We start from the raw sequence: 23532 nt of genomic DNA on the forward strand, positions 1-23532 counted from the left end.
ACTTTTTATTTATAAAAAAAAACAGTGGAATGGAACCCTGAGAAGACAAGGCCTAAAGGTATAGAAAGCAATGTGGAGACCTGTGGGGGTGACATAGATGCCAGGGCTGTCTTTGATTGAGTAGATTTCTGGCATTTTATAACTGGTGAGCTCTTTATTGATTTATTTCCCTTATCTGCCAAACATTCTCACTGAGGCCACGTCAGCATGTAGGCTGTAACAAGATGAACTGGGCTGGGGTCAGATTACAATAATGGCACAAAGAATGATAACAAAAATATGATGTTTTTTTTAATGATGAATAAAGATAGAAAAATTCTACACCAAACTCTTGCACATAAATTCCAATACTGGATTTTTAACAAAATAATGCACACTGGGTTAAATAAGTGATATAACAAAAAAATAATATGGTTCCTAACTGGAACGAATTGTAATATGTAATCTAAAATGAATTGTCAACAAAAATGAACTGATACTGAACAAGAATTAAACGAAAAAAGAAATAATGATTAATTGCTCAAACAATGATTCGATTTCACTCAGATAGTGATAAATGATTTCATACAAACAATAAGTTTTCACTCAAATAGTAATAAATGATTCTGTATAACAATGACACGTTTTCACTCAACTAGTGATAAATAATTTCATATAAATTGGGACAAATATCTTGTGGCATCTAATTCACAACCACATGGTATTTTCAGACCCACCGCTTTGCCAGATGGTCAAGAAGCCACCATGAATGGTCCACCCCTCACCATCTGCCTAAGGATCCACAGAACTTGTTCCCTGAAGACCCATTGGTCCCGAAGCTCTGGTCCCTCACCACGTGATAACCACTATCTTCCTCTGGGCCGATGTCACCCCCAACAGCAGCACACTAGTATATTTCAACCCAAATTAGCACCAGGGCTAAAACAACACCTTCTGTATGGTGGAAACACAGCAAAGATACAGTATAGCTCTGTCACTATCCATCACTCCTTTCAGCCCTTTCAGCTCCACAGCTGGAGATACTGTGCCATAAATTGAAACACTCACTGACAAGACTTTTCATAACGTGAAGTTAGAATCTACCATGAGCCTATATGTATACTGGCAATATTGTGTGTGTGTGTGTGATTTGCATTTTTATTGTAGCTTTAAAAAAAAATCAGTCATATCTCTATGATATCTGCAGTGTGACAGTTTTATAGTGAGTATAGCACTGGGGCATCATGCTGCAGACATGTAGCATGATGTCCCACCCAGTCACATTATTCTGACACTAGGCTGACCAGTCCTAACACTAACCGCTTAATGCTGAGGCCAAGCGAGGCAGCTGTTAGTACCATTTTTGTAAGTCTTTGAAATGACTCGGCCAGGGATCGAACCTACAACCTCCCACATCTGAGGCGGATGCTCTAACCACTAGGCCACTGGAGCGTTGACAGCCATGTTGCAATGCAAGACCTGTGCACTTAAGGTATATCGGTTTTCCTCCATCATAAGCACATTGCTCATGCAGCATGGAGTGAACTGAACTAACTACATCGAAATAATGTACAGTATAGATAAACCACCTCCAGATAACACTTACACAGAAACAAAACCCACTGAGTGTATTTTATTCCAAATATACATAAACAATAAATATAGACAATTCCATGACAGCCTTTTGTCCTAAGTCATGCATTTCTGCACTTTGTCCATGATCTAATCTGCAAGATAAACCCATTGTAGTTCTGCACCTATCTTATTGTTTAATAGAAAGTTGGTGCAGAGCTATACCTTATAGCATTACCTGGACAATAGCAGATGAATTTTACCAAAATAATTCAACATAATACCTGTGAGAGGTTTAAGGAACACCCATATGGGTAATGCAATGAATCGTGGCATCTGGACACAAAATGTATTAGCAGAGAAAACACGTGTGTATCCAATCATTGAAGAATTATATATTTATTTAGAGTTTTCTATAGGTCACAGGGAAATGCATTTTAATAAAAGTATAGCCTGCGCTTTGTGCAAAGTTGCATAGGCTACCCATGCAAGAACCTTAGTACAATTAAATGTGTAAAGATGACAAAGTGTGGTTGTAATTGTAGAGACATAACTTTGTAGAGATAGACATGTTGGAAATATAGATGGAGAATACTTCCTTGTGAAATGAGAACTCCTCCAACTTGTATCATCATTGATTCTGGCTTTTTTTAGGTCGCTCATGTTGACAGCGTGCTTCTTGGTACGAGCAAAAGTATTAAGTGGGATATGGATTTTGCCACCAACCCCTATAAAAAGGGGAGATCACTCTGCCTGACTACCACCTAGGTGGACATAACTTTTAGCTCCTGTAGCTAAAACGTTTCATCTGGGAGGGCTGGAATAGGAGGTTATAGTAGTTCTCCTAAGGTATTATGATTTGGTAATGTCTTTAAAGAAGATATGGGGAAAGGTTAGGCATCTGTTTGTGACAAGGCAAAGTTATATTGGCTTTTCAAGCATGTTGAAGTGAATTTTCATGGATGATTGCATCACTGTCACCCATCTAACTTGGTAGCGTGACACCTGTACGTGTACAAAGTTGGCCCCTTCTCAAGGGGTAGGTGCCATGAAATCCATTCCAAACTGTTGCCTAGGACCTAGCTAGAATGAATTACTGACATGCACTGACTTGGTACATTTATATTTATATGTACCGTATATTGGGATACCATAAATTAATATTTAATGTAATTTTGTGTGCACTATATGTTCTGAGACAAATCTTTATTTGTGAGTCATAAATTTTGGGACACCTTTTCAACCATATCAATGCTTAACTGGTAACATGATTAATAAGGGTAACAACTGTAGGATTTAAAAGTGAAATCATTTGAAACTTGCATGTTCGAAAACGCATTCAAACTTAAAAACTCTATTTAAAATATTTATTTAAAACACTGGTCAGTGTTGTTTATATACACCTTTCTTCCTAACTGCAAACTTTTGAAAAAGAAAATTTGATAAATTTAGGGGCAATATTGGAAATTCTAGATGTCAGCAGTATGTACAAAATTCAAATATTTTTAAATTGTTATGCCACTATTGCCATACATAAAAGCATACAGATTCTGGTATGCACTGCATTTACCTCTTTCATTATGGTATTCTGGTATGCACTGCATTTACCTCTTTCATTATGGTATTCTGGTATGCACTGCATTTACCTCTTTCATTATGGTATTCTGGTATGCACTACATTTACCTCTTTCATTATGGTATTCTGGTATGCACTGCATTTACCTCTTTCATTATGGTATTCATTACACAATAATAGTATCTACATTTATTTGGATTTCAAAAATTTGAAAATATTAAAATATTACTTGCCACAGAGTGGAGTGTCCATCAATGTTGTTTATCTTCAGGTGATTACTAAGTATACTGTTTCCCTTTTCCTAATTTATTTTATTTTGTCTCAATATATACAGTAAACATAGTATATACTTTGATATGTGCTAATGCTGATGCCTGATATAATATAATCTACCATATATACTCACTTATAAGTCAAGTCAAATTGCAAAAAAAACAAAGATCCTGACCTGCCATAGCATAACGTGCCTGTAGTCCAGGGTATATGTTTCTCTTGTTATATTAATTACTCCCAACAAACTCCACAGACCCTGATATGTCAGAGCATTATGCGACGGCAGACCTGGGTCTGTGCAGTCTGCAGTTGGATTTGACTTATAAGTGAGTATAGAAGGTACTTTATTGAGAAGAGCAAATAAAAAGTGAATAAGATATTAGTTAAGAAAATTTTTATTACAATACTAACAAGTAGAGCATACATACAAGATATACACAAATATGTAATTTAAATTGGTAAAAAAACACCATCTTATGGTTCATTTTCTTTACACATTGATACAGAAATGTTCATGTTCAAACATAGTAGAAGACAAACTGAAAATAATATGAAATAACCTAAAAACATATTGCCTGTGACCAATGCATCATAATTAAAACAAGAGGCCCAAATTGGCCTGATATTGCTCACCTGTGTGACCTCCAACTAAATGCCAAAAGCAAAAGCAGTTAGCCAAAAGATGTGGGCTAGCAGGGTGCTTTCGGTCCAAATTTCTTTAAATGGTTATGAATTTACTTTGTAAAAGATTTCTCAACAACCTTTTAGAAGGTAGATCAGTATCATCTCCATAAACCTGAAGGCCTTCAAACCATCTGCTTTCTGTAGAACTTGATAATTTTTTAATATTTTAAAAGAGTAGCCAAATTTAACTACAGATTGTCATCATTTGTACATAGGTCCCCCTGAAAGGATGCATCCTTACATATTCTGTCAAGTAGTTTTTAAAAAGATATAGTTTTAAAGTTTTTCAAAGTTTTTGTTTTGTATGATCAGAGTATGCTGGATTGTGGATCAGCATCCATTGGGCAAACTTGAAAAGCCTTAATTGTTTGCCTGGATGCTGCAAAATGTTGTTATCTTCCTTTAAACAGTTTTTACGAAAAAGTTTTTAAAGGTTTTGTACACTTTTAGGTTTGGTGACCATAATGATAGATGATTAATATGGCTGTTATACCAGAATGCTTACTATTAAAAAATATATCAGATTCTCTTCAGTTTTTGACCAAATGGGTTTAAAACTTCAACATTTTTGCCAAAGAAGACCATTTTCAATACTGGAAAGAAATCATTGTTTAAAAATAAAAGTAGTTCATACCAGGATCTTTCTTCAAAATTTAATCCAAACAAGAAAATTTGGAGAAAACAACATTTTCTACTTTTTCTGTTTTTAGTAATGCTGGCCATATTGATATTAGATAGCATTATTTGCACAAACTTTAAAGGCCTATATAACGGTATGTTTTTTGTTATATTAGTTCCAATGCTGTTGAGTTTACAAATTTATCTTTTTTTAGCAACAGTTGCCATCTTGTTATAGTGGTTCAGTATCATGTCAGGATGATTTCTGTAAAATTCTGAGCAGTTTTAATGATGTCGAAACTAGTTTCATACTGTTTATTACTGTGCTCATGTCTGATTAGATCAGAATCAATCATATAATCTTAAAAGACCTTCTTCATGCCTGAATGCTTTCTGTCACAGTAAGTAAAATTTTATCAAACATTTTTTTTGCCAAAAAATTGTCTTGAGGCTCATGTATTTCTAATAACTGTTATCATATTTGACTGGCAGAATGGCATAATTTACAAAGAAAGGCCTTTATGCGAAGATGCCTTCTTTCAAATTTGGTCAAAATCTGTCTTTTTTCTGAAAGAGCCATTTTAATGCTTTTGTGGTGTTTTTTTTTGTAGCAACGGTCTTTTCTAACAGCAGATCAGCATAAATTAAAAACTTTAGGTTTTCATGACAGTATCCTTTCTGCCAAATTTGGTTGGAACTGGTCAAATGGTGTTTGAGAAGTTGAAAATAGCAAATGTTAATGCCTGAAGGACAGATGATGCTTTCCGACACCATAAGATCACTTAGTCCTATTGCCAGATAAATTATGAAGAAGAAAAAAAATCAAGTATGTAGCCAACAAAATATCTATCAGATTAGGAACCAAGTTTTATGTTCTAAACTATCAATTTTCTTTATCTGTGCACACTGTTTTTATTTATGAATGACAACAGGCCACTGTTGTACTGATACTTTGATGCCATAATACACTTTGTGTCCAATGCATTCTTTATGATGTCTATAACTGATCAATACAGGTGTGATAATAAATCATCAACATAGTTATAGAAGCTGTTTTTATGACAAATTTAAAATTACATGTATTTTTTTCAGTCAATAAAGTTTTGATGCCAGTTTTTTAAACATGATAAAACAGAATGCACAACCTGAAACTAAATTAATCAAAGAATACTTATTTGCATTATGTAGACACAAGCTCCATCACAAGCCAGCATCATCCAGTTTTATAACAATGGCGTTACTAATTCCTGACAAAAACATTTACAAGCAAATACAACATATATTCATACATGGAAAAATCAAACTTTTAATATGAAGATATACACCGAGGACAATAGGGCAAGGGTATCCCTACACCATATTTCACAAGTCCTTTTCCCCAATTAGGAACAAAACACAAAGTTTATTGACTATCATTATCTTACTCATGCAAGGAACAACACTATTATGACTTGACCATCATCCTGTTCAGTTATAAGGAATTTCTTATAAATTTATTTCAGCATTGTTTACCCCCTTTGGAAACCCTACTCACAAAAGAAACAAGTGCTCTTTATAGAAACAGATCACTGTCACTTTCTCATTTTTATTCTTAGGAAAGAATATTTTATTCAGAGTAAGTAACTTTTATAAAAAAAAAAAAAAACCATTTCATTTTTCCTTTAATAATAATTTTCACATCTAATATTTTGCTTTTTTGTGGTCTTTCAGGCTTTCCTGTACCTATTTATGACTCAGATATCACATAAATATACAAATGATGCCTACCATGAAAACACTGCTTGCATACATGCAATCATAGTGATGGATACATAGATATGTATAGCCAGTGTTATAACTGGACATAAGTGTTATATCTGTTGTATGTATTGTCTTGCCTATATATGTTTACAGTCTACAGCATGCTAGACTGCATTACTGTGGTGTAGTATAATACATTTGTGGAGACTCTTATGTGGCATGTATATGTATGTGTAAGTAGGTAGATGAGTTGAGTGAAAGAAAAAGCACTCACAATAACGGTATGTACATTGCATGTTGGCACGCATTAATAATCCTGCCCTATCTATCTTTCTCATGGTACAGTTGGTCAGAAGTCCACAAAGAGAATAGTTGTGAAATTCTCTTTAGTATGTAGCACTTATAGAATATATATCTATATTTACCTATATATTTCTTATATAGTTAGCTACTACATAGAAGTCTTAGTTCTTGTTTAACCGCTACCTACCCTACGTCGGCAAATAAATCAATAGTGAATGACTAGCTAGTGAACTGTTGTTACTCAATCACCTGGACTACACACATAACAGATACAGACTAGGCTTCATATTTAATACATACAATTCTACATTTTCCACAATTTCAAGCCATATAGTTTGAACAGAACTGAATACACACTAGGATTCATTAAAGTGAACACTTAAATAACTCAAGCTTGTGTGTGCAATAAACAGAAACAGAATGAACATCCATATCAAACACCATAGCAAAGTCATAATATAAACAGCTTTGTATTGCTCAATCTCCAGGATCAATAAATGACACAGTTCCATATTTTACAGCAGCAAGAAGCAAAACTTGATTTTCCCACTCAAAACTCGGGCAGTTTGCCCTCATTCTCAACATGGTAGATAGCGTCAGCCAAGGCACACTCTATCATCAGCTGGGAAGCTGCAGCTGACATCTGAAACGTTCATTAAAAAATTAGCCATCAAACTAGGCACATTACAGAAAGAAAATAAAATATTCAGAACCATCTAATATAGCTATCATTAAATTCTGGATTGTTTTATTTTAATTGCTTAAACAAATTAATTAAACTTCAGAGCACTTTCTGGTCATAAAATTAATATTAATATGTTATAAAAATCTAAGACCTTCTTGTAATTGCTACTTCATAAGTTGAAATTTCTATTTATGAGAAAAAAATAGAGATTAATATTGATTTACAGGCAACAACAGCCTTTAAATATGCTTTTGTTAAAAGGTATATCAAGTTTCATACCTTAATCTCAAACTGCTCTAATGTTACAATGTGGAATAAGTCTTATGGAAATATGAAAATATTCACCCATGACCTTGACCTTGAAGACAGGAGCCCCAATACGTAACACACCAACTAATGATGGCATACATGTATACCAAGTTTCATCCCTTAATCTTATATATATATAGCTCCTCAGTTATAGAGCAAAAACAGAAAAGTGTGATGGAAACTTAAAATACTGAATGACGATTTTGACCCGATGCTGAAGATAGGACCCCAATGTAGTATGTATGAGATACAAGTTCTAATGATGCATATGTATACCAAATTCCTTGACCTCTAATGGTTTGAAACCATAGAGTGGCCTTTATTTCATGATGACTTCTGTCAAAGGTGGTCAAATTCTGTTGAGTTGTCTTTTTAGATAAAGTTGCTTAAATGTTTTTAAACTCTGTGAGTGTGTGTGTGTGTGTGTGTGTGTGTGTGAAAGTGCTTAATGATGCCTCAGCTCAACTGTGGCTATAATAATAATAATAATAATAATAATGGCTTTAATTAGAAATAGTAAATGATCTACAATAAAATACGCACAAGGCTTCAAGATGAGTACATACAGGATTCATACAAATAGTAGTAGTGAACATGTGTAAAACACTACAGATGAGTACATGATAACAATGTTGTAAAAAGCAGTGCAACTGAATTAAACAAAATCATACAAATGATTGTTTCTGTATATGCTGATAGCTTGGCATCAGTCAGTTGACTTTATAAAACTAAGTTATCTGCAGAAATCGAAGCCACTTTAGGGTTTTAAAACGATTTATTGAAGGTGTATCTAAATCACCATCAAGAATAAATCAAGCTGCTCTTTTCTGAAATTTCAGTAATCTTTCCTGATTTTCTGTACCAATATTACTCCAGCTATATAATAATCGAAAGTAAAGTTCTAAAATGTAAAAGTGATGAATTGCATAGAACTTTACAACACATATTTCCCAAAATAAATATGAACATGAAGTGCAAAACAAGATAAAATATAAAAGGTAAAGATGTTAGGATTTTGAAAAAAGGCACAGGTATAGATAATAAAAGATAAAGGTAGCATATCTAAAATCATTAAAACATATGGCCAAGACTTGTTTTGTAAAACTGCATTTCCTCACAAATTAACTGATTTTTTAGTGTGGTACGTCATCACACATTTTCTTCATTTAGTTCACTATCTAATATTTCTATCTCATGGGGTGGAAGCAGACACACTTGACAAGAATGTCTTCCACTGTCAGTAGACAATGGCATGGTCAAGGTTCACCTTTCTGGAGATATGCATGTGTTAGGTATGTGTGTCTGACACAGTACCACTTAATATATGCATTTGTTGTATACAAGAGATGTCACTCTTTATTAGTGGGCTTGACATTGTAAAGCATGTCTGTTGAGTTTTCATTCCAAATATTTTGCCAAGTATTCAGAAATGGGTGAGTGCAGTGCAGCTTTTGCTGCTTTATTTGTCCTTTCATTACCCATAATGCCAATGTGACTAGGAAGTCAACAATATTGAGTACTTTTTCCAGATGATATGGATCTAAGATCTGGGATATTAACAGGTTGCCAGATTTAAGGTTTTGCAGACTTTCAGCATAAAATAATAACCTTATATTTGTTTTTTGAGAGGTTTCAATGTATTTCAAAGATACAAGAATATTTCAGCTAATGTATGTGATGTCTGGTATGGTTATGACTATATCAGATGTCTTTACGTTCTTCATACAGCTGGTTTTATTATAGCCAGTGATGTTAATACCATATTCCATGCTAGTTTAACAATGGAGTGACATTTCAATGATTTTTTTTTTATCATATTCCATGTTGATTTAACAGTGGAGTAAGAGCTCACAGGATCTCCATGCTTTTCTCTTGCTCTCCCTGATATAAAAACAAGCTTTAGATTGTTATATATATTATTTATTCAGACTGTCAGTTGTTGGATTGGCACTGAATGATATTCTTTCATTCGTTGATGGTGTCTTTGCATGTATGATTCAACCACCATAATTTGCTTAAACATTTAGGAATCTCAGAAGCTTTTGGTATTGTATCTCCAGCAGGATAAAAAACTATCTTTCTATGTAGAGCTAATGGATCCACTATGTTGTCAAGATGATCATATTTATTTCACACAGGAAATGAAATGTTTCCTAATCTGCCTTGTAAATTTCCATCTCTGCCATAGCCCTTGAGGTTTGGAAGAATCACTCCTCAAGTACTGTGGAAAGTGTTTAGTTTACAGCATATATTATCAACAACTTTCCAAAAGAAGTCAATTAAAAGAGATTGCCAATGATCAGGTTAAAGGATGAGTAGGATCCTAGAAACGATGTCTTCTATTTTCCTACCTCACTTGTTGATAAGTATCATTAAAGTGTAAGGTAGCCATTGGTCACCAAGTAAAACAAAAGATGTTGGTAGCTGCTCAATAAGATGGTCAAGATCAGACTGACTGATAGGAATCCATGGAGGAAGACATAATGGGCAAATAATAATAAATGTGCAATAATGTTTGAAAAAAGACAAACTTTGACAATTTGGCCAATCTGAAGATAATGAGGAGTTGTGTAATGATACACATGCATGTGCCCATGCATAAAAGGCAATATCAAATAATCCCCACCTTGTTTTTAAAAAAACATCAGAATAACAAGCCTTCAAACAATGTTCTAAGGTACCTAAATTACAGACCATAGGCAATCTTGTTCTACTTAAAAATCTGTGCTAAAGACCACCTATTACAAGACAAAATCTGTCTTAAAAGAATAGCAAAAATCAGATTCCACATCTCCTACTGTCCATAGTACAAAAACTGCTGGTATTATGGACCACCAGTCATCAGAGACCAGTAGTATGGTCCACCTGGCATCTCAGACTATTATGAACCATCTGGCATCACAGACCAGTATTATGGACCACCTGGCATCAGAGACCAGTATTATGGTCCACCTGGCATCTCAGACTATTATGAACCATCTGGCATCACAGACCAGTATTATGAACCACCTGCCATGAGACCAGTGTTCTGGACAACCTGGCATCATTTCTGGGATTCTCATTGCTGGTCTCTCAAGACAGAATCCAATGCATGTAAATATGAGTAATAGTAACTTACAGGCTTGTAACCAGTGAGTCCTTCAGGTTGACATTTGAATTCTGGTCCAAAGTTGACTGTAACCTGTGAAGAAATGACACATATTAAATGGCAGTCTTGACAATGTGCGTCTTGGATGGAAAACCAACATCTAGTATTACAGCTTAACTGAAAGGTTCTTGATTCTCCACCATAAAACTTACTTTGCATTTTAGTAATAAAGTCTTACTTCAGGCCTTGAAATATTACTTAGAAAATGCAAATAAAAGCTCTTGGATTGGTCAGAACATGTTTGGAGTGAAATGCAGTTTTTTCTGGGTAAAACTAATTTTAATTATGCCATACTTACCTGTTGCTATTGCTTAGCTAATATATTTTCATGCCAAAAATATACCATCCACGTGATGTGAATACATCCTCCCAGAGTGGAGAAAAAGTCAGTATGACCCTTTGATCTTTTGCACACCACTCTGTCGCATGGTCATGCACAGAAGGTAGATGTACCTATATGTCATCTTTTCACAGATGACAATTATGCAAGATATCATAGAGTGTGGAGGATGTATTTGGCAATAGCGACAGGTAAGTATTGCATAATTAAAATTAGTTTTACCTCCCAAAAAGCTAAATTTTAATAGCAGCAATTACTTAACCTGTCGCTATTGCTTAGCTGGACCAAGATTTGCTTCCTGAGGAAGTTCATTCCGACATAAACAAAGTCCTGTGATGGAATGAGTTCCGACTTCTCAAGGTTGGGTAGGAGACCAAATTAAGTTATGTGGACCAAGAGCAGAACAGATCCTAATTAAGGGACTGAACATGGACATGAAGAATCAGCCAGTCAATGAAATACAATGTTCCCTGTATTCGAAGGTAGGCCACTACCACTCCCATAATCCGGGTGAAGACTCTGAGTGCAGAAGAGATTCTGAACACCAGAACCTGGAATTTAAAAACTTCTTGGTCTAGGCAAAAACAAAGATATTTGTGGTGCGGAGGAAATATGGGGACAGGTAAATAGGCATCCTGAAGGTCGATTGAGACTGCCCAATTGAATGGACGAAGAGTGTTCAGGACTAAGGAGGTTGTCTCCATCTTGAAGGTTTCCTCCGACAGAAACTGGTTGAGAGGGGAGAGATCGATAATGATTCAAAATTTCCCATTTTTCTTGGTGACCAGGAAGATTTGGGAGTAGAAGGCAAGAGACTGATCATTTAAAACCCTCTAGACTGTCCCTTTCTGCAAAAGGATGAACACTTCTTCCCTTAATTCCACCAGATTGGACTCAGAAATGAAACTTGGGGTCCTTGGAGTTGATAACCATCATTTACAATAGAGGACCCAACAATCATCCATGATGCTTGACCAAGCCTCCGAGAAAAGGCCTAGGCAAGCACCTACTGGAATGCTTGGGAAGGGGATGTATGGCAGGAAGGGGTAATTTGCTAGGGCTGCCCCTCCCCCCTTCCTGCCCTGGTAGGAAAGGAAGATGGGTTAGAAAACTTCTTGGATTTGTGGCAACCTGGGTGCCTTACACCTGATGAGGGAGGTGGTTTAGCAATAATTTATGGATTGGACTGGGGTTGTGCCTGCTTGAAAAATTTGACAGATGGTCCCTGAGGACAATTTGCTTGACCTCGTTTCATAGTCAATTGCGATGGACCAGGAGTGGAGATGAAAGATTGATGTTGGTGATCGAGCAAGTCTTGAGAAGCTACTGTAGGAATGAGACACCCAAAAAGGGTCTCGGCTTCTAGAGGAGCAGCACTTAGGTCTTTACTGTGGTTAAGCACGAGCTTCAACAAGTCTAATGTAGTCCCATGCCAGATGTGCATAAATTCTGCCGATAAAGGCAACAGATAGTGCATGCCAGGATGTTTTGGACACAGCCCCCTGCATGCATTGTAATGTGGCTGGATTCAAGGAGGCCTCTCTCAGCATATTAAAGGAAGCAGGTAAGAATGGGTCGGCATGAAAGACTATATTTACATGTATCTGGGTTTTCTGCACCAAGGCATCAATTGTTTTGATGGGAAGGCATGCCCAGGATCCCAAAGAAATACCTACTTTGGCCTCATCAGTGTCCAAGGAAGAGGTTTAATAGGCCAATTCTGGGAATGTACCAGGTAGCTTGAAGAAGAGATAAGGGGTCTCAACACAGAGGGAGGAACAGACCACCCTCTACATTGTCAAGCAATATTTTGGCCTTGTGAAAACCTCCCTGATATTTCCTCAATCGTAGATGAATGTGGGAGAAGTAACAAGTCTGGTTGAGGTGGTACCCCAGAGATCTTTTCCAAACTGGAAAGGCTCTTTCTGGACTGTGTGCCGGATGGTTTGGGGCACAAGTTGGGGGTAACAATTGGTAAACCTCATTTACCGCCTTATCAAAGGACCAGACCTCTTCTTCTTCCTCATCCACCCAAGATGAGAGCGTGGGCCTGAGAGAAGGTGTCATTGCCACAGCTTCTGTCTCAAACTTGTTGGAGTCCACAAGAATGGAGAGTATCAAGGCACGGAGGGGTGACGGGAATGTCTATCTACCTTTAGCCTTCCAAAAGGAAACCTCTTGGCGAGTTGATGGTGGGACACAAATAGCAGCATCACTTTGACTGGTACGGCAAGGTCCAGTAGTCCATGGGGGCATAATGGACCAAGGTCCCCAAGGTGGAAGGCTCACATCCCATATGGGTTCATAGGTATAATTGGGTAGGGGGGACACCAAAGCAGTCTCCATCCCAAGCCTCAGACCTGTGTATGGATTGTAAATCCTGCACAGGGTGGGATGGTGGAGGGGGAAGCTCGGTCCTGGTCCTGGCTCTGTCCTCATACCATGAGGTAGATGAGTGATAGATGGAGAAGATATCATTTTCACTGTACATCATGGGTGTGATGTATTGTCGGAAGGGGCCAACACGATGCCAGAGGCACAATATGTATTGTGGTGCTCAACCTCCCTAATGGGAGGGAGTAACCCACTAACATGGTGCTCAACCTCCCAAAAAAAGGGTGCAACCAACGGTTTTGGTGCTCAACCTCCTTTCAAGAAAGGGCGTAACCCACTGTCGTGGTGCTCAACATCCTTTGAGGGATGGCGCAACCCGCTATTGCAGTGCTCTACTTCCCTCATGGGAGGGTGCAACCTATCGTGGTGCATTACCTCACTACAGGAAGGGCGCAATGCATGGTCGCATTGCTCTACCTCCCCAACCTATAGTGTGAATGCTGTTAAGGATGGAAGAACTTTCTGTCATCTCCCTACAGGGGGAAAGTAGAATGGCTTTTCAAATGTCAAGACCCTCCTACTGGGCTTCAACAGCCGCTGAAGATGTTTGTAGTAACATGTGAGATCTGGAAGAGAAACCAGAAAATTCAGATGAAGAAGAGGGAATGTTCTTCTGACCTTGACAGGTATGCCTGGAATCTACAAGATCCCAGGTGCTGGAAGACCACAAATCACAAATGGTGGAATGGTTTTTCTGAGTGCACTTCGAGCACTTGATGCAGCCTGTGTGTGTATCTACAAGATTCCAGGTGCTGGAAGACCACAAATCACAAATGGTGGAACAGTTTTTCTGAGTGCACCTGAAGCACTTGATGCAGTCTGTGTGTGTATCCCACAAGGCCATTTTGTGGCCCCACAGACTGCTTTGCTGATATTTTATTTTAGTAGTAGTAGTAGTAGTGGTGTGGTCCCTTGTTGCTGCAAAAATAGATTAGCTAATAAATAGCAACAGGATAAGTAATTGCTGCTATTAAAATCAAGTTTCATGATGGAAAGACCAGATAAGCTCCATGCAAGTTGAAACTTTTGATCACACAAAGGATGACTATGTGATCATTTCAAGATCCTAACATTTGGTTGAGAAGATTGAAAATAATTACTATGGAACTTTCTTAAACTGGTCACTGTTGGGACAAAAATAATATGAGTGGGATCTTTTTAAACTGGACACTGTTGGGACCATACATCTTGGAAAGTGTATAGAAATGGTTTGTAAAGTTTTGATTTGCATTATAACAGTCTTGTATTTCTGGAACCAAAATATGTGGCTAGACTTAATGTGGAAGCAGAGTTATGCAGGACCAAGTTTAGAAAAGTTTTTCTCCATTATTTTTGTGTAAACTGAACCCACCCATACAAAGCTATGCCTGTTAACAAAAGTTTAAAATGCCAGTCTATAATAAAGTACCAGAACATACTGCTTTAAGCATTATGCAATCAAGTACATATTTTTTAACAGTACAGTCTTTGAATTTTTGTCTTAAAATTAATATTAACAATATTCTTTAAATTTAATATATTCTGTGGGGTACCAATTTTTGTGGTTTTTGATGATACTTCAAAACATGGATTTAAAAACCTAATAAAGACATAATCCATCTGTGGAAACAAAAGAACCATTTGCCCCATACATAAAAGAAGGTATTATTGTTCTTGTTGTTGTTGTTGTAGGGTGTAATGCCATTTTTCAGTACAAGATAGGTTATACATGGCAGCCAGTATCAGTGGTGGAGGATGAATCTGGAAAAGCTCTGGAAAGAACCACAGACTAATGAGAAGCAACTGGCAAGATTTCTCATTTACCCACATTGGCTGAGCCTGAGACTTGAACCCACACAGATTGAGGTGAGATGGCAGTGATCCGTAATGGTCAGCGCTTTAGACCACTCGGGTCCCCCTAAATGAAGGTATCAGCCAAATGCAAGATGGTGGTCAAGTACAGAAGTAGGATGCATTCTTTTAAATTTATTCAAATGTGGCTTCAGTGGTTTCTGAAAAAGCATCCTCTATAGATTATTATATTTTAATAATGGCTGTCATATATTGAAAGGTGGAGCTACATTATGTGCATACAATTATAGGCCTTAACTAATGCTAGGATACTTTCTCACAACTAAATTCTGGTAAATATTTTTTTAGAAAAACATCATTGCAAGGTTTTTGAAATCAAAGGCCACATTCGATAATTAACTTATACAACTGGTATAAATTTTGAAGAACCATGATGCCAGGTTGCTTTCTGTCAAATTTTTCCATATGCTTTTGAGTCATATTTGATAAAGAAGTAATTAACATATACATTTATACACTTGTTTATGTCAAGTCCAACTTCAAACAACACAGACCCTAATGTGCCAACACATAATGCACTGGCATACCAGGGTCTGCATTTGTTTTCCTAAATCCTCCAAACAAAATGCACAGATCATGATCAGCAGGTGCATTATGCAATGGCAGATCTAAATCACTGCTGTCTGCATTTGGATCTAACTTTTAAGAAAATACAGTTAATATTTTCTAATTTTGGTAACAATAACCATAATTGTGGACTGATCTAAATCATTTATATAATTTAAATTTAAAAACCCACACACAGAATATCAAATAAACCTGATGCCAGCATGCTTTCTATCAAACTTGGTCAAAGTCAATGAAAGCTATTTTTGATAAAAATAATTCAAACAAAACTTGAATTGTTAATTAAATGGTTGTCATCATTTGCATAAAGTTAAAAGATGCGAATATATCTACTGTTAAATTTGGTCAAATTCTCTCTAGCGTTGTTTGAGAAAAAAGTCCCTTGAAAGTTGGTCTCTTTTTTATACTGTTTTTAGCCATATTTGTTGGCAGATCAATATCACCGTCCAAAAATGTAAGACTGTTGCCAGGATTCTGTTAAATTTAGTTAAATACTTTTCTGTACTTTTTGAAAAGATGTGCTAAGGTTTTTATTCTTTTAGCAATTCCATACATATTTGATGGCAGATCTGTATCATTTGTACAGATTGGTTCAACAACAACCTCAATTCTGTCAAATGTTGGTGAAAAATTGCTGAAAATTAAGTTAACTTCAATGTTAATGATACAGATCTGTGGAATTTTTACACATCAAATCTTTTATAATCTTTCATAATTTTGAATTTCATAACTCCAACCTTAAAGTATATACATGTACTTGGCATTATAAGGGAGTTAATTACACAGTCAATGTAGATTCCAGATTCCTAGGTCTGTCCCAACACCCATAGGTTCTGCCCCTGGAGTCATTACTTTGGAAATTACTAATATCCCCACCCAAGGAAGCTAAAGCAACAAACTTGCAACTAGAATGATACAGGTTTTTTGATTCCCACAAACTGGTCAGCCTAGATTGATGAATTTCCCAGTATTCTATTTATATCAAGGTTTATTCTATTTTTTAAATTAAATTTGGAAGCATTTGCGGAAGAAAGCAAACAGGTGATGTTCAATTTATGCCTCTGATAAATTCCTATGTTATGACATCAATCAAAGCTGGCATAAATTGAATGTAATGTAACTGAGCATATGTGAGCTGCATACAAGTCACTGCATATGGAACCATCAATTTCTTTTATTATTAACAATGCAAAAATGGAAGCTCAAAAATCAAATTGGTGTAAATCAACCATCTCCTTTTCTGGATTATTTTTTTAATTTTTTTATTTACTAAAAACTAAAAACACAAATTAAAAATTTTAAAAAAATGTAAAGTAATATCACTGTGTGTATGATCTGCCATACAATAAAGCAGTCCTAATAAAACAAATGTTTCAGGCACTTTACTATTGCAACTAGGCACTTTACTATGGCAATTAGGCATTTTATTATGGCAATACTATCAACTGTCAAACACAATTTAACCTAACTTATAAGACTTAATTCAAAATATTTTCAAGAATAATAAATTTGGCCATCCTTTTTGCAATTAATTTTTGTATAATTTTGTATCTGTTTTAAATCTGTTCTGCAAGGGGAAGAACTCTGCATAATCCCACACTTGTGATTCAAAAAGTAGTCCATATCATTGTTAACTTCCTTTGCTTTCCTCCACTAAAAAAGTAATAAACTTTTAAGCAATTTCATGCACTGTACCATGTGAATACATGTTTCTATATCAAATTACTGTAAGTGCTAGAAACAATACACTGTCATCCAAGGTTTTGATGATCTTAGCTTATACCAAATCTATACAGAAATAAGGTCACTAGAGTGGTCACAAGTTCAGCTTATCAGATGAATGATTTACTCCAACATGAAATGGGAGAAACAACATTCAAGCATTGATGACCACAGTTTAAAATTAATATGGAATAGCAGTGATGAAATTAATGTTCATGAAATTGGAAGTTACTTGAGAAAATGATGAAACCAAGTTGTTGATCTGGCATTGCATTATTCTCCACATTGATTTATATTGAGATGAAGTATGCAAAATTTTTTAAAAAATTACGAATTCAACTTTTACTCCACATCGACCTGTATATCAGAAAATTGAGTATATAATGTCATAATAATATAAGCTTACAAAACAAATGTAATCAAAATATGTTCAGAAATACAGTCTCAAGAGTGTCCACAAACGTGATGCATGAGACACAAGATATCCTTAATAACCTGCAAAGATGTTGCTCATAATCCAACTAATTCTAGATCTTTAAGATAATAGCTACTATACCAAGTCTCTAAAATTTCACAAACAAGTCATGATGGACAGGTGGATGAGAGAGAGAGAGAACTTGATGCTTGATAAACACAGGGCCTTATCATAAGTTCACTTGTCTTTAACAAGAGTTAAAAATGTCCTATTATGCTGACCAAAAAAGCCCTTACAGCAAATCTTGCTTTGAAATATCATGAATACCTGAGAATGTGACAAAAAGTTTTAAAAAATTATTTTTTTTACTAGGATTTAATTCTATTCCTTTTGGATTTCACAATGCACACTTTCAATTTTCTAGATTACTATCTAATAAAATTGCAAAGATACAAACAAATCTGAAAATAGACTCACAAATGTAATGTAAACACATTTGGACAGAGTTTATGTAGTATTTCACTACTATTACACAGGTACATGTGTATATCTGAACTTGCTATAAAACAAATTACTATTATTATAGAGGCATAAATGAACAGGTATAGCTGAAATTGCACCCACAGATTCTAACTTATAAGTCGAAGCAAACTACAAACAACAAAGATCCTGATCTGCCTTAGCATGATGCACCTGCAGATCAGGGTCTATGTTTTTTGTTCTGCTAACTACTCTTAGCAAACTGCACAGACATAGATCTGCCAGTTAATTATGCAACTGCAGATCTGGGTCTGTGCACTTTTTTTGCAGTTAGTCTTGACTTTTAAGCAAGTATACATGTATATGATAATTTGTGTTACTTACTTTCGCATTCTTGTACAATGAGATAGCTGGGTAATACAGCCCTTCAAACACATCACTGAAAGCCAGTCCTTGAGACTTGCCATTTTTAAACATAATCATCTGGAAAGGACACAAAAATATGACCAAAATTTACAATGAATTGCTTAAACAAAATTGCAGGAAGAGGCATTAAAATTAAAGGAAAATATGCAAAAACTTTAAAGTCATGGTGCTCTGGGTGTAAACTTTTCAGTTTTGAGTTTTTGATGGTTACATGTAACAGAAAGCTTCAAAGTCATGCTATACAGATTTATTTTAGGACAGTATACATTTGCCCTTGACCTTGGGATACTATACCTGTTAGTGGTCACTTTATCTATCTGGCAGTCGTTACATCTGTTCCAGCTGGTTTTAAACAATATGGACCCATTATTTCTTAAGAAACTATTTCATGCTAGAAAATAAGGCAACACTAACAGTTTAATATCAACTTCAGCTAAACATATTTCCATTCCAAAACCAAATAAAAAAATCTTTAAGAAAAATTTTAATATTTGGTTCATTAATCTGGTACAGAATCACAAAGGAAATTAGTTAAAGTACAAATATAAATGCATTTAATTATAATCAGATTCAAATACACATTCATATATTCTCTCTCTTTTTCCCTGTCTGTCTGTCTGTCTGTCTCTCTCTCGTACATGCCTAAGTGAAGTATATATGATATTATTTTGCATATTTTCAATTGTTGGATTGGAATTTTATTATAGCGTCTTTACATGCGTCATCAAATGTTAAGGGATCACCAAAGAATTTGTTATCATATCCCAAACAACATCCGGAGGGATCCACCAGGTTGTCAAAGCAATCATATGTCAAAATGTGATTAGCAGAGGGATTTAAATATTTCCCCAATATGCCTTATTTAATTCCCATCTCTGTCCAGATCCTCAGATTCAGGAATATTACTTCGAAAGTATATTGGAGAGACAGGTCCCCATTAACTTTCAAAGATAAGTCAAGTTAAAGAGATACATATACACACACAAATATTCTACAATCACATTATGAGAGTAGGAAGATTTAACTGCATATATCAATTTTTGTTTGATCTCTCCAATAACTATGTTCTGAAATGACTCAGCAAAATCTTCATGTATACACAGCAGTTAATGATCACTTCTGCTTATACCAACCTTTAGGCTATTCTGTAAAAAATGGCATGTAGTGAAGTTTATATCAGTTTTAAACTTGGTCATAAAACTATCAGGTACGGAAGCTGAGAGACACTTGTACACTGAGTTTTTATACATAAGCAGAGATTTATAAATTTTCTAAAGTCAGCTTTCCCCAGGCAAGTTGACTGGAAAATTAAACTTGCCCTTGGAAAAATTGTGCTTGCCCAAAAAATGGTCAGGTAGAAAATGTTAAGTTTGAATATCAATATATTTTCCTTATTTGTCACAACTGGCTTTAATTTTTAAAAATTCAGATTATCAAGCCTGTGTGGCAAAATGCAAGTGACCTTGACATTGCCTAATGGATGAAAATATTGCGGCATTACAAACGGAACACTAAAACTCCCCACATCAATTTTTGGGCTTTGCCCATGGGCAAGTGACATGGAAACTTGAGCTTGTCCAAGCCAAATTTGAGCTTATCCTTTGGAGTCAGGCAAGTTGATTTGTAAATCACTGATATAAAATATTTGATATATACTTTTATAAAAGTGAGTAAGAAGTGAGTTCCATATTTTAGGCCCTGAATACTGTAGACTTCCTCTGAATTGTTCAATGCAAGATTTTCATAATTCTAAATTGTTTTCAAAATCTGATCTCAGATTATAGGGAGAAGACATTTTTAGAACAATTTAGTCATTTATTCTGGAATATCTCCTTTGATACATTTCAAAGCCAGAACTGCTTTCAATCTATTTCCTCACCTATTCTTAACCACTTTAATTCTGCGAACAAGTCTGATGATTATGCATCAATGGGGACATCAAGAATCAACCAAGATTTTCATATGAAGCATGTGAATTACTGTCTAGCTGGGCAAAGTACAATTTCCACTTATTGTTGAATAGTAGTCAATCACTGGAAGTATATATGCATTACAATAAAGAATTTTGGAGTCCTTTTTTTATTCTAAGAAATTAAATTTTAGATTATTTGGTCTCACATTAGCCTAAATGTTCTGTTATTTAATGACATGATAGGTTATCTTTTTATTATCTGAATTACCACATACTGTGGTACATCAATCTAAATAGGGTTGAAGATAACTATTATAAAACAATTTCCTGAGCTTTCATGGAGAAAATATCTTATCATATTGAGAAGCCATAAACTTCAAATTTTTTACTGATATATTCTATATGTCTAGTCCATGAGAGATTATTATCTTTCAAAAACAACAGGCACTCTATCATGATGGGCCATCTGCAAAACTGTCTCTGTCCATATTAGACCTAGTTTGCACCTTCAACATTTATTCTTTTCTGCCAGGTTGAGAAGGTAATATTTTAGTTTTACCAGTATTTGCTACCATACCATTGCTTGTAAAAACACCAGTTGTTCAGTTTGTTTAGGGCAACTGTAAAGACATTTTCAATTCATGCTTTGTCTTTTGGATGTCTGGTATTATTATGTCATTTGCATAGAGATCTAAGATGACATTGGTTCTCAATAAAAGGATACAGCTGCATTGATATTATAATATACCCATGTTCATGGGTATTATATTCACGAACAATATAAATAGTAATAGACCTAGAATTTAGACTTGTGGGACTCCCTATATAATTGTTACAGGTTTAGACAGAACATCATTTATATAAGCAGGTTGTGTTCTCATATTTAAGGCTGAACAGTTTAGATGATAAATGACTAAAATCAAAATGAATGAACAAACTCATTTATGTATGAAGTAAACTATTTAACTATGCTCTAATCACACTGGTAAATTTTCAGTTTTCTCAAAAGGATTTCATAATCCACCATGCCAAAAACTTTCCTGAAATCTATAATGGACCAGTTTCACAATACCTGAAAATAATGCTCTCAGGTTATTTAACAAATTCTCGTAATTCCAAAATGAGGCTATCACTGCTGGGAGATTTACAAACAATCAAAATGTCAGAATATGAGAAACATATATTACAGCTGAGAGAATTTACAGTGTATAACCATAAAAAAAAAATTACTGGTAAAAGAAATCTGAACAATGAGTGTCAGCAGACAAACAGCCATAATGGTATCATAATCCTATTCCCTAAATTGCAGGAAAAAGGATCCCTTGCAGTTAAAATAATAGGTATAAGTGTGATGTTGACATCAACATTTCACAATCAGTTATGGCTCTCTGAAAATGCTCAATGGAGTGGAGATTTAAACAAAATTATCAGCAATGAAATTCTATCAGATTTATGACTATTTATAAACATATGGGAAAGAAAACAAAAACTGTGATGAAAGGAACACATTTTGAAACAAGAAATTGCATGTGCATTTTTTGCTGAAAAGCATCATTGAGATTTAAGTTTCAAGGAACAAACCTTATTTGTGTAAGTGAAAATTGATTGCATCCATGAAAAATAAAATACAAAACTATATAATAATATTATTTAAAATAAAATACCCAAACTATAGAATAATGTAATTTAAAATAAAATACCCAAACTATAGAATAATGTAATTTAAAACAAAAAAACAAAACTACAGATTAATGTTATTTAAAATTAAAATACCTAAACAACTGATACTTTAAAAAAATTAAGATATCAAAACTATAGAATAATGTTATTTTAATTAAAATACCAAAACTACAGAATAATGTCAATACTGAAGGATAGAATAATGTTTTTTAATGAAAATACCAAACTATGGAATAATGTTTAAACTATGTACTTCTAAACATTCTTTGATTGATAGCTAAACTGATATACCTCTGAACATGATTTGACAAATGTTATTAAAACTTAAAAAGAACTTACTTAAATTGGTTTTGTGCAAAATAAAATAGAATACATTCCAAAACAAATTTTGAGTATATAATCAATTTCTAAGAATTTTTTTTCAATTAATTTACTGCGCATTTTTAAAAAAATAACATTTTGGGGAATATTATTATTATTATTATTTTGATTGCTCATATTTGTTTATCAACACTATAAGTATATATACACAATGTCATGATATTATTCAGACTTTCCAATGCCGATCTCCAGTTTCCAGTTAATATAAAGACCATTCATCTAGCAGTGATAGCCTCGTTTTGATTTTTAGCACTCAATATCAAGAACATCAACTTTTCTGAAATGTGTACAGTGAAAGGGGTCCATTACAAATCCATTACAAAGGGGTCCATTACAAATCCTGTTAATCTAACCTGATCAATTTCTTGAAGCCATTTATCAATTAGGGAGATAAAGGCAGACTTGCATGAATGATTCTGTCAACAGCAACATCGGTCTGGGTGTAACAGAAATTTTTTGGTTAAATATTACACTAAT

General features: G+C 34.9%; 1 protein-coding gene across 1 annotated transcript in view; it reads right to left on the minus strand.

The window, feature by feature from the left end:
* Positions 1–3779: 3779 nt before the first annotated feature.
* LOC149805991 (set1/Ash2 histone methyltransferase complex subunit ASH2-like) overlaps positions 3780–23532 on the minus strand; it is a 172536-nt gene continuing 152783 nt past the window's right edge. The window contains exons 16-18 of the mRNA XM_089950800.1: positions 19041–19139; positions 10858–10920; positions 3780–7388 (exon numbers count right to left, since the gene is read on the minus strand). Coding sequence (XP_089806926.1) covers positions 7296–7388; positions 10858–10920; positions 19041–19139 — 255 coding nt within the window. The 3' untranslated portion in view covers positions 3780–7295. The remainder of the gene's footprint in view (positions 7389–10857; positions 10921–19040; positions 19140–23532) is intronic.

The sequence above is a fragment of the Sinohyriopsis cumingii genome, chromosome 2 (assembly GCF_028554795.1).
Source record: "Sinohyriopsis cumingii isolate HCF-2022 chromosome 2, ASM2855479v2, whole genome shotgun sequence".
Classification (NCBI taxonomy): domain Eukaryota; kingdom Metazoa; phylum Mollusca; class Bivalvia; order Unionida; family Unionidae; genus Sinohyriopsis; species Sinohyriopsis cumingii.